The sequence below is a fragment of the Lampris incognitus genome, chromosome 1, assembly GCF_029633865.1.
Source record: "Lampris incognitus isolate fLamInc1 chromosome 1, fLamInc1.hap2, whole genome shotgun sequence".
Classification (NCBI taxonomy): Eukaryota; Metazoa; Chordata; class Actinopteri; order Lampriformes; family Lampridae; genus Lampris; species Lampris incognitus.
Genome location: NC_079211.1, coordinates 94734321 through 94749253, shown reverse-complemented (window position 1 = coordinate 94749253; position 14933 = coordinate 94734321). Strand labels below are relative to the sequence as shown.

The 14933-nt window shown below is 43.3% G+C and overlaps 1 protein-coding gene across 1 annotated transcript in view; it reads right to left on the bottom strand.

Moving 5' to 3' along the window:
- Positions 1–14933, bottom strand: part of grid2 (glutamate receptor, ionotropic, delta 2) — a 1051241-nt gene that overhangs the window by 320516 nt on the left and 715792 nt on the right. Inside the window, exon 6 of the mRNA XM_056283554.1 lies at positions 5739–5912. Coding sequence (XP_056139529.1) covers positions 5739–5912 — 174 coding nt within the window. The remainder of the gene's footprint in view (positions 1–5738; positions 5913–14933) is intronic.

Below are 14933 nucleotides of genomic sequence, written 5' to 3'. Positions count from 1 at the left end.
CACAGAGGACAACCCGGGACGACCCCCAAGGTTGGACTACCCCAGGGCTTGAACCCAGGACCTTCTTGCTGTGACGCGACCGCGCTAACCACTGCGCCACCATGCCGCCCTCTGTCTGTGTGTTTGTGTGTGTGTGTGTGTGTATGTGTGTGTCCTTTCGTGTTAGCAGTTAAGTGACAGAAATAAACAAACAAAAAAAGAAAGAAAGACAGAGCAATAATTCTGTCATTTGCTTCCTCTGTCTCCATGTCTCTAGGTGAAACTACTTAATCCAAGGAGAACTCAAAGTTCAGAATGTGTGTGTGCGTGCACGTGAGTGTGTGTGCGCATGTCTGCATATGTGTGTGTGTGTGTGCATGTGGTCAGGCTGAGCTGATGTGCTTCAGTGCAGTGTGAAATTGGGCTTCTACTGGGCCACTCTCCCTAGCCGCTGAGCTGATCTACTACCTCTCTCACACACTCATAAAGTACACACACACACACACACACACACACACACACAAAAGATGTCTTAGTGGACATGTGCACAGTATGCATCCCAGCTGTGCTGGATGCACGGTGAGCTTTAAGTTCTCTCACTCTGTCTTCTCTCTCTCTCTCTCTCTCTCTCTCTCTCTCTCTCTCTCTCTCTCTCTCTCTCTCTCTCTCTCACTCTCTCGTTGTCTGAAACACAAGCGTATGATCCTTTGAATGTACTGAGCCACACTCCCACGTACATGTGCAAAAACACATGTACACATAAACATACACAAAGAACCTCCACAAGCTAGAATGAACACACAGGGCTGGATCAAACCCAAGGAATAATAAATACATTGGGGATGCTTTATAACAGCTTTTTACACTTGAGGGACACGTTATTCACATCCAGACAACACATCATGCATGTTTTATGTACATTACTTCATACTTCAGGCCACACTTTATTTTTATGCATTTGTATTCGAGCACATATGTGTATATTATATACTCATTAAAAAGGTTTGAGTTAAGTCCTTTGGGGAAAATCCAAAATGTTTCACTTTTACAGAGTTCAGGATTGTTCGGTGCTGTCAACGATGCAATCAAAACAGTTGAAAAACGAACAAAAGACTAGAAACAAATGTCAAATTGAGATATTCCCATAAAGATAATGACACCATTTTACACATTTCCAACTTTCAATAAATATCTCCCTGTAGGACTCTCTGCATCCACATAAATCTGCAGCACATTAATTCAATTTTACATGACGGTTTTGACACACAAATAAGAGTGGGTTCTCTCTCCGCCGTGTTTGATGGCAGCTTGATGATGCACATATACACAAAAAGAGATAATAACTGCATACATATTGCTGCCTCAGGGGGACACTTTTTCAAAAGACAAATAAGTGAAGAGGGTGTGAGAGACACAGGGAAAAGTGCAATTCAGCATCTTCCATGATTCGATTGGAAATGAAGAGTGTGGTTACACGTTAGAGTGGAGAACAAGTGGCCCCTTTTTTTTTCCTTAAATTAATTATGTTTGTTGGTTGGGAAGCTTCACAGACACAAGCCGCGGCAAAAGCAAGCCTAGTGTAAACGGAAGCTGTCTGAGTGGACAGACACGTGGGACTGTTGGAAGAGAAACACGGACTGGGAGTTCGGGAATGTGTTCATCAAGAGTTCCACATGTAAAAATAAGACATCAGGGCTGTTTTAAAAAGGTCCCATGAGATGGTATTTAGAGCACCACATCCGAAAACCTGAATCTGTTTTATATACGTTTCATCCCATGTTGTTGTATGTTTAAAAAAAAACACAAAAATAACGCTTCTATGCACCCTATGCATTGCCTTTGTGCACTGCCTGTTGACGCCTATATCTTATCAGACTTGAACCTAATTTTTTGGCACTTACTTGTGTTGTTGTTTCCCCCTGACTAGATTTTTGCTTGTGTTGAGTGCTTAGATGTAGTAAATTCAGGAGCAGCCGAGAATCCGTCGCAGCCGGGAATTGAACCCGGACAGGCCGGACCACGGGCGACTGCGCTAACCAGTCAACTAAAGGGTCCAACCCATTAGCCAAGGGCTAGCGAGTCTACACATCCGTGGTCGTTGCACTACCCCCTCCTTCAGAAAGCACGTCCCCACACTTCAGTATATCAGCTCCCTCACGCCTCAGGACGCACGCGCTTCCGATGGCCTCACGGTCTCACCATCCCACTTCCGACACCAATGTAGCAAATTCAGAGGCAGCCGGGAATCCGTCGCCGCCAGAAACCGAACCCAGATAGCCCGGACCACGGGCGACTGCACTAACCTGTCAACTAAAACACTTTCCCTGATGTACGTCACTCTGGATAAAAGTGTCTGCTATATGCAATTGTAACATTCCGACAAATACCCGAATGAAACAAAACGGCCGGGTGGGATTTGTGAGGGGACGGAGTTTGATTTGACCAACAGCCAATGATGGCTGGGCAGTTTTAGTAGAATTTGGACATTGATATGCTATTTACTAGTTTCGGCTTGGTGGTGGAAGAATACTTGTCTTCTCTCAATCTTGTTCCCAGTTCATACAGTGCACCTGCAAGTGCAGGACGCCGTAACTATTAAAATCATCGTAATTGTCAGGGAGAGAAAGACATTCTTCTTAGAAACACAAAAATGAGACTATATTTTTGTGAATTTCTAGAAACTAGTGTTCAAGACGGAAAATTAAAAGCAGATAAAAGAAATAACAAGAATGAAAGGTCTTTATGTATGCTCAATAATCCAGGTAAGAAAATCAAAGAAAGTTGAATCACTTCATCTGGACACAACGTTTCATCACTCATCTAAGTGACCTCTTCAGTCTCAAATGACTGCAGGTATCCCCACCCTCAGAAACAATACAGCTGCCTAACAATCGAAAACAACGATCAGTTTCATATGCAAATAGGCATGACCGGGCGTCTGGTTGGCGTCTGGTTGCCTACCAACACGGGGATTGCTGGATCGAATCCCCGTTACCTTGGTCGGGCGTCCCTACAGACACAATTGGCCGTGTCTGCAGGTGGGAAACCAGATGTGGGTATGTGTCCTGGTCGTTGTACTAGCGCAGTGTTACTCTTTATGTGGCTCATGAGACTTTGTTTTGCACCTCATATAGATCCACTGATAACAATAAGAACATAGCTATAACTTACTTCTATAGGTTCTGTTTGTGTCCTGTTTTAGCACATTGAAATGAATTATCCAGCAGATGGCAGCATACTGAAGATACGGCAAAGAACATAGGCTACGTAACAGCGTGGGATCATGGGTAGACGTATAGCCTATGTGTGTAGCTTTGTATTTGCTAAACATTTTTTTTCATGTTGATAATGCTTATGTATAATTGCATATGTACATGCATACATAAGATGGGTTCCACTCCCAGCCTAACAAACTCAAAAACAAGTATTATATATGTTAATAATGCAATGTAATTATTAATTGAGAATAAAAAGAGATGTAAGGATGGAAAGCATGGTACTATATCTTTTTTAAACATACACAAAGATGGTAAATATCTTGAGAGTGATGACAAAAAAAAAAAACACCCGAGTTATATCAGCAATCTCTGTGGCTCTTTGAGGAATGGTCTTACTCATAAGTGGCTCTCCTAAGAAAATTAGTGAGTACCACTGTACTAGCGCCTACACTGGTCGGTCGGGGTGCCTGTTGGGGGGGGGGGGGGGTGTAGTGTGATCCTTCCACATGCTACGTCCTCCTGGTGAAACTCCTCATTGTCAGGTGAAAAGAAGCGGCTGGCGGCTCCACATGTATCGGAGGAGGCATGTGGTAGTCTGCAGCCCTCCCTGGATAGGCAGAGGGGGTGGAGGAGTGACCGGCATAGCTCGGAAGAGTGGGGTAATTGACCAGATACAATTGGGGAGAAAAAGGGCAGAAAAAAATCTGGAAGAAAAATAAATAGGCGTGACCATTATGTAGAATTTCAATGGCCATGTGTGCTATTCGGAGGATTTGGGAATGTTTGCAATCACAGCATTATAATATGGCGACAGATAGGGTTGGGTATCGTTCAAAACTTTTCGATACCAATACCGAAAACAATACCTCCAATTCCATACGATACCCAAACAACACTTTTTTCAATACTATATATTATGAAAACCTTACAGGGTTATCAGCACATTACTTTTCTATACGGCGAGCACCATAATTCATTGACGCATTGTGTTATTTTGGTTCTGTACTCTAGCACTTTGAGATTGAAATTAACGTCAACAATGACAATGAGGTCAACGTGCAGACTGACATCTTTAATGTATGTGAGCCTGTTTATGTACATCATCATAACCGCCCTTACCTGCTTCATCATTGCTAGCAGGGGCACCAGAAGAAGACCCGGCAGCAGACGTCCCAGAGCTAACGTTAACGTTGGCAGCAGCACGGACATTAACGGTATCAAACACAGAGCAGTTGTCCACTCGTAAATTTATCCCATGCGTGATCAGATGTTTCATCATATTCGACGTATTCCCAGACTTGCATTTGATGGTTGCTTTGCAGTGGTTGCATTTTACTGTCATGTTCGCTGTCTATTTTTACCAAGTGTAGCCACGCTTTGGGATGCATAGTAGCTCACTGAATCTTGCCCCCAGTTTTCAACTCCAACACAGTCAAAAGATGCACACGCATACCAAATAGCTTCATGCTGATTTATAAGTCAGTCGCCTGCGTACAACAATGCTGGTAGTGATTGGCTAGCTGTTATAACGTTCACGTCGTCTACTGTTAAGTATTGAAATTTGGCACCATTTTTTTCCCAAAGAGTTTGATTCTCAGTAGGACCGAGATATTTCAGTCGATGCCATATGGGCACCGTTTTCGATACCCAACCCTAGTGACAGATGAACGGGGAATCAAAGAGTCCACTATGTGAAGAAGTAATGACCGTCCCTGAACCGGGGGGGGGGGGGGGGCTAAGAGTACATCTGTCGCCATCCTACAATGCTGTGATTGCAAACATCCCCAAACCCTGTCTGTGAATGTTCTGAGTCTCATCACCTGCCAGTCAGACTAGCTTGGTCTAGTCAGAAAGGCACAAACTGAGGAAGCCTCTTGGATGAGGCGAAACGTCTTCACGGATATATACCAAGTCCAGTTGCACTTGATTCAACTCCTTTGGATATTCCCAAATCCTCTGTGAATAGTACACATTAGTTACTACTGTGACCATTGGTAATCTGCATATGAAACCGATCGTTGGTTTCGGTCGTTATACCACTGTATTGTTTATGAGGGTGGGGATACCTGCAGTCAGTTTAGACTGAAGAGGTCACTTAGATGAGTGATGAAATGTATATGGCGATAAAATTTGTATCCAGATGAACTGATTTCATTTTCTATAAACAGGAATAAAAATGTATTTTTCATTGCATGGGACCTTTAAAATGCCTTAGCCTGATCAGAGGGGCGTGTATGAATGAAACAGAGTATGAAGGACTTGCAGCTGAGGTGATGGAGCTGTTATACTCGTTCCTCCACACATAAACAGACTAATGCAAAGCAGTGACTGTGCTGAGCATCAGGAACACAAATCAAGGAAACTAGTAGTTGGTTAAAAATGCCCTCCTTTAGCTGTGTGTCAACAACTACAAAAAGCAAACCACCAAATAACCTGTCTTTGGGTAATTATCCTTCAACTAGTCACACGCCACTGACTAAGTTGCAGACTAACTGAATAATTAAATCCTTGACTTTCCTGTGATCAATTCCAGACACTCACCTCTAACTGCTGAGCCTTGGCATTTTTGGGGTCACAAAGAGAGGTGTTGATCCTGTGGTTGTGTTTGACACAGCGCTGGGTGGTGTTCTGGGGCATGGGGAAAGTCTGTCGCACCAATGTCAGACGACCAATGGACTTCATCACCAACTCCTGCAACTCATAGTCTGAGATCTCCTACAAGGGTGGAGAAGAAAGACATGCATAAGGGAATCACCACTGTTAGAACAGTCAAATATCAAAAACCAGAGACAGAGCTGTACAGATGGGACTGAAAGCCACTCTATGAAACTTTTCTGCGAAAAAACAAGTCCTATTAATTCATATTCAAGAGACAAACTGTTTTAGGTCATGTTTTGTATGCTTGACTTTTCCCATTATCACCACACTGCACAGTAAAAAGTCATTCTTGTTATCTGCAGAAATAGTTGTTATTAGATATGAAGGGTAAATGTGAGTAGATGGAGAGGAGAGAGTAGCGAATACTGTTTGTGTGTGTGTGTGTGTGTGTGTGTGTGTGTGTGAGACAGAGAGCGTATGTGCACCCACCCCATGTGTCCTTGGGGAGGAATCATTGCTAATTTTAGCCCCAGGACACAATTTGTACCTCTTTCTATCTATCAATCCATGGATGGAGAGGAATAAAAGAGAGAGTGCAGAGGGTCATGTTTTGATAAGATGAGAACTGACGTTTATCATCCCTGGTGGAGGTAACACTGCCACCAACCGAGGCACCCTTTGCTGTGTGTGTGTGTATACACGCATCAATCTGTTTATGTATTCGACTGTGTGTACGTGTGTCTATGCATTTGCTTGTGTGTGTGAGCTTCTGCGATTTTATGAGGCTGTTTTAAGCTTCATGATAAAGCAAAACCCCTATTCTTTCTGTTCAAGTGCAGATGAGTGAATGTGATCCTTTACACAAATCTCAAACACACACACACACACACACACACACACACACACACACACACACACACACACACACACACTCACTCACTCACTCACTCATTGGGCTGGGTACTATCATCTATCCCAGAGGTTCTTAGCCTTTTTAATGCCACTGAAAATTGGTAGGCACAGCCAATTATAAACTGATCCTAAATGCCACGTGAAGCTTTGTATGTCATGCTTACACCCATAAGAGAACAAAGCAAAATTCAAAGGTCTGCTGGCTTAGGGGCCAAATTACACCATCTTTCAATTACAAAAATATGAGTTATCTTACATGACCATTGCAGTGTTTTGTGTTTGAGTTGAATTTAATGCAATTCATTTCATCCACAGAGCCCTTACTGGGCTTGATCAGTGATGATTAGAAGCTAGAGTGACCCAGTTTTCAGGGACATGGGTGCAGAGGTGGTTTAAGAGGTGAGAATGGAACTGCAGTACTGAAGCGATGGGTTACCAAAATTATTACCAAAGAGATGCTTTACTGCTGAGGATTTCAAAACTTCCAAATGGCTTTATCACACATGCAGCCTACATAATGTATACATGGACCATCCAGGTAGAGTAGCGGTCTATTCTGTTGCCTACCAACACGGGCATCGCCGGTTTCAATCCCTGTATTACCTCCGGCTTGGTCAGGCGTCCCTACAGACACAATTGGCCGTGTCTACAGGTGGGAAGCCAGATATGGGTATGTGTCCCGGTCGCTGCACGAGCGCGTCCTCTGGTCGGTCAGGGCACCTGTTCGGGGGGGAAGGGGCAACTGGGGGGAATAGTGTGATCTTCCCACACACTACATCCCCCCTGGTGAAACTCCTCACTGTCAGGTGAAAAGAAGTGGCTGGAAACTCCACATGTATAGGAGGAGGCATGCGGTAGTCTGCAGCCCTCCCCGGCTTGGCAGAGGGGGTGGAGCAACGATTGAGACGGCTCAGAAGAGTGGGGTAATTGGCCAGTTACAATTGGGGAGAAAAAGGAGGAAAATTTTAAAAAAGCATACATAAATGAGTCGTTCTGTCAGAGATGTCCTCAAAGCATCCTCATGACAAAATAAGTTTCTACAAATTAAAAGGAACAAAAGGTATACTCTGCCTTTAATAGGGGCAAAAACTGAATCAACATCCTGTACTTTCCTGTGTTTATTTTGCAAACAATCCATCATAGACCACCAAATTGCTGTATTTTGATGGGAAAATGCTGCAAAAAGCCTAAATGGTTGTCCTCATTAGACGTCTAAGGGGGATTAAGTTACAAAGCTCACAAGAAAAGATGCAAGATGGAAAAATAGTAAAAACTGCTAAAAAGGCAGATCTGCAGGCCAAAAATAGAATTAAGATTCACGGCAAGCAGTCAAGGGCAAGCAAAGAAACACTGGCAGGAAGGAATCATCCAGAGAACACCACTCAATGGATCAGACTTACACAAATATAGATGTACACACGTGTGTACACACACACACACACACACACACACACACAGACAAGACAAAAAGGAAAGAGGAGACTTTTTTCTGCTCTTGAGACACTCATCTACCCATCTTTCTCTTTGTCTTTATTTGCATCTTTTCTGTTTCTCTCCTTCTGTCTCTCTGAGGAAAAATTAAACAGCTGTCACACATTTTAGTGTTGGCAGGTCGTAAAAGCTGTTAGCCTTTTCACAGCTGTGTCTTAATGAGGGCGACATGCACAAAGAAACACACACACACACACACACACACACACACACACACACACACACACACACACACACACACACACACACACACACACACACAATGCCCGGAAGTCCTGGTGGGGACAACATCAAGCTCCAGAGTTAAAATTCACCTCCTGACAGCGGCATCATCTTTTTCCCCCATTTTCCTCTCCCCTGATAAATTCCACCTGTCCCGTAGCTTGCCCTCAGCCCTTTACTGTCATCTTGGGACAGGTCATTTCAATGAAAAATTCCCATGTACAAGCAAATATTTATTCTGGGACAACCCCCTCAATTTAACTTACAGACTTTGGTTTATGATGCATAAAATGAGCATTATCTTACATTTTTACCACAAACAGGTGGCTGTCTTTGAGTGAGGGATGGTGGGTGGCATTTTCTGGTATGACGGATTGAATTCTAAACCAACCTATTAGACTGCTGCGTAACCAAGGAGCTGGCACCCTCTAATAAAAAGCATGTACACAAAAGGCTTGCACAGATGGAGTAAAATGCTCAGTACGTCTTGGGCAGTATGTTGAACCAATTAACACAGAGCTGAAATGGTTAGTTAGATTACTGTTACGGAGATTCTTGAAGCCTCATTAAGGTATGATACAACAAAACAAGCCATTCGATTCAGTGACTGCAACTAAAAGCAACAAACATTTATCCGTTTACTTTATTAGTACTCATCTATGTACAAGTAAGGGGCAAGACTACAAACACGACACCAGCCTATTGCATCCACAAGAACACCTTCAATCAGAATGGTGAGGAAGAATTAGATAAATCAGCTTGTGTTGTGATTGGTCGGAATGACAAGTTGAACCATGGACCTTGATGGCACATGGTTAGATAATACTGATTTCCATTTATTCTAGCTCATTTGACAGTCTGGCTTAATTGGTACCGTTTCTTTCCCTCAGCCTCTCTTTTTTTTTGCCACCCACTCTGTTACGTGTTGCAGGTTTATTTCTTGTGACTAAGGGTTTCAGTAGACATGCAGCAGAGATGAAATGATCAAACCGATTCAAGGCTGAAAATGCTGCTGCATACAAATGTGTATTACTGCAGCTATGAATTGCTTACCACTAGATTAGCACAGAAATATAAACAAATGCAATGAACCAGAAAAGAAAGTGGAGATGCTTCCCAACAAGGTAATTTTACCAATCGTGTGACAAATCATGAACAATTACCATAACCAATCATGCAAACAATAACACACACTTGGCTGGTGTGCAGAAATATGAATAGTTCAGCCAGGATGCCTGTGGGTGATGCAGAATGATTTATGTTTCTCTGCAAATGCATCCGCAAACCTGGCAAAATTCAATGCACAATTAAAGCACACTGATGCTTTGATTCAGCCCTAACTAAACAGGATATAGAACAAGAGTCATACTTTAACATATATTTTACCAAACTATGCTTCATCATGAATCGCTCCTCAACACCTCTAAAGCCCAGTATTGAGCTGAAACCTGAAATTCTGAGCCCTTAATCCAGGGGTGGGCAATCTTATCCAGAAAGGGCCAGTGTGGGGCAGGTCTTTGTTCCAACCAAGCAGTCACACACCTGTGTCTCCTAATCAAGTTCCTCAGCAAAGACTCTACTGGATGCTTAGTGGGATCAGGTGTGTTATTGCTTGGTTGGAACAAAAACCTGCACCCACACCAGCTCTTCCTGGATAAGATTGCCCACCCCTGCTCCAACTACCTAAGAGCCTTAATTTTGGACGAGTGGTAACATCCAGCGCAACCTGTGACATTTGTCTTGAGAGAATAAGGTGCTGTCTACTCACAAATATGTACATTTCAATCAACTGACCTCCCCATCAAACCCACCTCTCACTTCTTCCCTTCCACTTGCCATCAGAACAAAATCCTTGTCTTTAGAAACTTTATTTGAAGATAAGCCTGGAAATCAACTAAGACATCTCTCGTCCTCACCCGGTCACCCTTGTATCTTTTTTGACCTGCTTTTCTTACAATCTCCTGTCCTTCTCTCACCTCTAAACTACATACTCCCCCTCCAAAAAAGAAAAGAAAAAAGAAAGCCTTCCTCCCCACATCTCCCTTAGAGACACCAAATCCCTCTTTCTCCTAATCTGAAGATGAAAGTGAAAAAAGAAATCTTCATTCATTCTCTGACCCTCCTGCTCTTCTCAATGCCCTTTCAGCTCCCTCCATTTCTCCATGGGAACACCAAATCCCCCTATCTCTCCCTTTGTTCAGGGTCATGTTTTGAAACACGAAACAAAACAAACTCAAACCAGAAGCCTGTCCTTCCTTCCTTGCTGATCCATCCTCTGTTCCTCTGCTCTTGCCTCCTACCCTTTCCAGTCACACCCACCAAAACCTGCAGCTCTCTTCCTTTCCTCTTCCTTCTTTTCTCTTTCATTCATTCACCTTCTTTCTCATTTCCTCCCTGCCGTCTACAACAGGACATGGGGAGATGGACAGTCAGTCATCTCTGACCCTTCATCCTGATTTCTTTTTGAAGTGGAATCATCCTCCCTGTCACATGCCAGTGCTCATTAGCGTCACTACGCTGGCAATAATGTCCTGGAACACACTGACAAATAAAAAGGGCAGAGAGTGAGGGGGAGGGCTGCAGGAAGGAAGTGGGAGAGAGGAGCCGGGTGCATGAGAGTGACAAAGGGAAAGCATGACACCAGGGTGCGAAGGTACCACACGTAACTTTTCCCCATCTTTTCATACATTGCTGTAGAACCTGACAGCAGGTACTGAGGTTAGAGCTCGGTGAGACTGAACAGCCTTTGGGCCGATCTATAGCTTGGTGATTTACGCTTGTTGCCACCGGCAATAATTACGTTTGATCAGGGTTCGACATTAACCATGGCCCGATGGCCCGTGGCCATAAAAAGTTACTCTGTGGCCACCATATATCCCCAGAAGGTGGCCCCCTGTGGCCACCTAGTCAAGGTTAAATGAAAAAAAAACAAACAAACAAACCCATTGCCCTTCGCACACGCGTCACACTTCCACAAACATCCCGATTAATTTGTGCCTTTTAATTCAACATTCTACGAAAACAGCTAACAATAACTTAATTGTACTCGTCGCCAGCTAGCTGCCGATATGCCGGGGCTGCTGAAGTATGGGTTTACTAAGCCTAACGTTACTCAAGCTGCGGACACGATCCCTACAGAAGAACCAGAAACACAAAAGGTGGACTATGAAAAAACAGAACGGCAATGAAAATTTAGGAGTGAATGGAAGCAAGAGTTTAAGTGGCTAGACTATGACACATCTAAGGACGTAACGTACTGCGGTATGTTCCGCCAATTTCCTCAACAGGCCGAGAAGTCTAGCTCATTTTTCACCGGAACAATGCCTTCGGGAAACACCACATCACAAGTCGTGGAAAAAGTGGACAACACTTAAGGTGCACACTTTGCAGTTACATCGCCTGAAAATACACCCATGGGGAGACAAATAGGTTAAATGGAGAGCGGCTAACGGGAGAAGATGATTAAAAATGTCAACATTGCATACTATTCTGAACGCAAGGCTCAGCGTTTTTGGTTTTTTACCATTTTTCACTGAAAATACCCAGATTTCTTTTTTTTTAAAAGGAGCAGATCAGTTTAAACTGATTTTCGCACGGATTTTATGTTTCCACGATCCAAAAGTTATTCCTGTTAGTGTGAGGTTATGTAACAGTGTCCTCTTGTGGCGAAATTCAGCATGATGGATGGCTTTGAAAAATAAAAACCCGAAAATGTTGAGCCCTAATGGTGTTAACGTTGTTTTCGGCAAATTTACTGCTGTAGATTCATTCCCCACATCTGCAATGACATCTGGGAACCAACACTGGAGAAGCTGTACCAAGCCCACTATATTTCGGTTCTTGCAGATTATAATTCTACTGCTTTTTGTAATGTTTTTATTGCACACGTGACTGATGCCGGGACAATGCTGGGAGGGAGGGAGCAAGCAAGCAAGCGAGAGAGTGTACGAGGCAGAGGGATGCGAAAAAGACTGAACTGAGACTGTGAGAGAATATATGTACCATATGTTTACAAAATCTTGAGTTTTCAATTTAAATAATAAAAAAAAGTTCATTCTGCACATGTATTTTGACAATTTTGGCTACAGCTTTTTGTAATGTCATTATTGCAGACATGACTGACAGGCACAATGCTGGGAGGGAGGGAGGCAGGGATGGAGGGAGCGAGAGAGAGCGTGTATGAGGCAGAAGCATGGAGGGGGGGTGCGAAAAAGAGACTGAACTAAGGGACAGAGACTATGTATGTATGTTTACAAATGAACTTGAGTTTTCAATTTAAATAAATAGTCATATATTTTCATTTTGTTGATGTCTTTTTGTTTGTTGATGTGTCACAGTGTTAAGTTGTGTTACATTGCCTTTTCCGTGTTTTTACATTTGGGCCACCAAAAATGTACTTTGGCCACCAAATTTAGGGGCTTGGTGGCCCATGGGGCCAGTGCTTAAAAATATTATCAATCTTAATATTATTGTTAATATTATTAATATTACTGTTGATGGTCGTTAGCAGCGACTTTTGGTCGTGACAACTGAGCCACACCATTACTGGCACCGCTGTCATGACAACATCATAGAATGCTATAATTTCAGTCATGACATTATAGCTGTGTCTGGAATCACCCACACGTTCACTCATTCACTCAACAGGGTACTCTATAGGGAACAAAGAACAGAGATGTCAGGTGATACTGAATCATGGAGTGGAGAACAGGCGAAGCATTGCATCGTGGTATATGCGTTGAACACTACACTTTCAGTTGCATTATGGGAACGTTTGAGGGCACTAAATAGTAAATAAACTCTCCATTTAGAATTCAGACACAAACGGGCATCTGGTTGGCATGGTGGTCTATTCCATTGCCTATCAACACGAGGATCGTCGGATTGAATCCCTGTGTTATCTCCGGCTTGGTCAGGCGTCCCTACAGATACAATTGGCCATGGCTGCAGGTGGGAAACTGGATGTGGGTGTGTGTCCTGGTCGCTGCACTAGCGTCTCCACTGGTCGGCCGGGGCGTCTGTTCAGAGGAGAGGGGGAACTGGGGGGAATAGCATGATCCTTCCACATGCTACGCCCCCCTGGCGAAACTCCTCACTGTCAGGTGAAAAGAAGCGGCTGGAGACTCCACATGTATCGGAGGAGGCATGTGGTAGTCTGCAGCCCTCCCTGAATCGGCAGAGGGGGTGGGGCAGCAACCGAGATGGCTCGGAAGAGTGGGGTAATTAACTGGATACAACTGGGGGGGGGGGGTCCCCCCAAAAAACTTTGTTTTTTTTAAATTCAGACAAACAAAATGGAGCAAGTTGAACATAGTGCGCTACATAGCAAATAGGGAGTGATTTCAGACACAGCTTGTGTGTATAATGGCGGACTATGCTTTCGGCAAAAACATTAATAAGCACCATGAACATGCTCCTGTGCCGCTATGTCTGGTAACATTCTCCAGTTTGTATGGAAGTAGTCTTTACCAGTCGCATCTTGAACCAGTCGCTCTTGAACAAGGGCAAAGTACTGAAAGTACTGAACAGAGACCCAGTGTTTCTTTTCTTGTGTTCACTTCCCTAATAAATTCATAGTCTGCACAGATGTTATGTCAGATTTGTCCCATATTATCTCAGTGCAGTGTGCGACACTGACAAAAACTGGAAATCGCTCATGACCTGGACTGACATAGCTATGGTTAATGCCTATGAGAAACAGAAGGAAGTGTAAAATTTGTCCAACTCCTATTCCTTTTTTTCTTCTGACGCAAGAAGGAAGAATGGAAAGAGCAGACATGGCTGAAATGGCAGAGCTTGCATTAGGCACGTGAAAAAAATGGTTTGGAGGGGAGACAAAGCTTGACAAAATGATAGAGCACAAGCACACTGTTAAGGTAATGAGGGAGAACAAATGAAGCATAGATTAACTAGTAAGTTTACAAACATAAGTTCGAGACTGAACAAAGTTCTTAGAAGTGAGAGAGAGGGAGCATGCAATGGTTTTGTACCCTGAGTTTTCTGATTCAAATCCCAAGACTAAGCTCGAAAAGTCTGAGCACAAGTGTCACACCTCTTTTCTTGGTAACTACCCACAATGTGCCCTTGAGCTGCTCAGTGGTGAAAGTACTGACAGCTGGCAGTGATGAAATGAAGCGACTTCCAATTTTAAGTTTGTGCAGTTTCAATGCTTTCTCCCTCTGCAACTACTTCCATCATTGTATATAAGAATTTGCTCAACTCGACAGGTCACTAAGTTGAAAACGAAGAAATCAATATAAGAACAGAAGCCGAGACAGCAAAGCCAATCAGGCAGAGAGGAAAAGTGAGTGGGAGTCAATCTTGCCCTGTTTCACGGCTGCATTTGTGGTTCTGTTAAGAAAGAAATAGAGTGACAGGGATTGCAATAAAGAAACAAAGTAAAAGAAAAAAAATGACAGTGAGCAATTTTGACAAAAGATGTGCAATTAAAGAAAAAAGCCATATAAAATGACAAACAAAGAATGAGTGTGTGATAGTGTATGAGAGGAGACA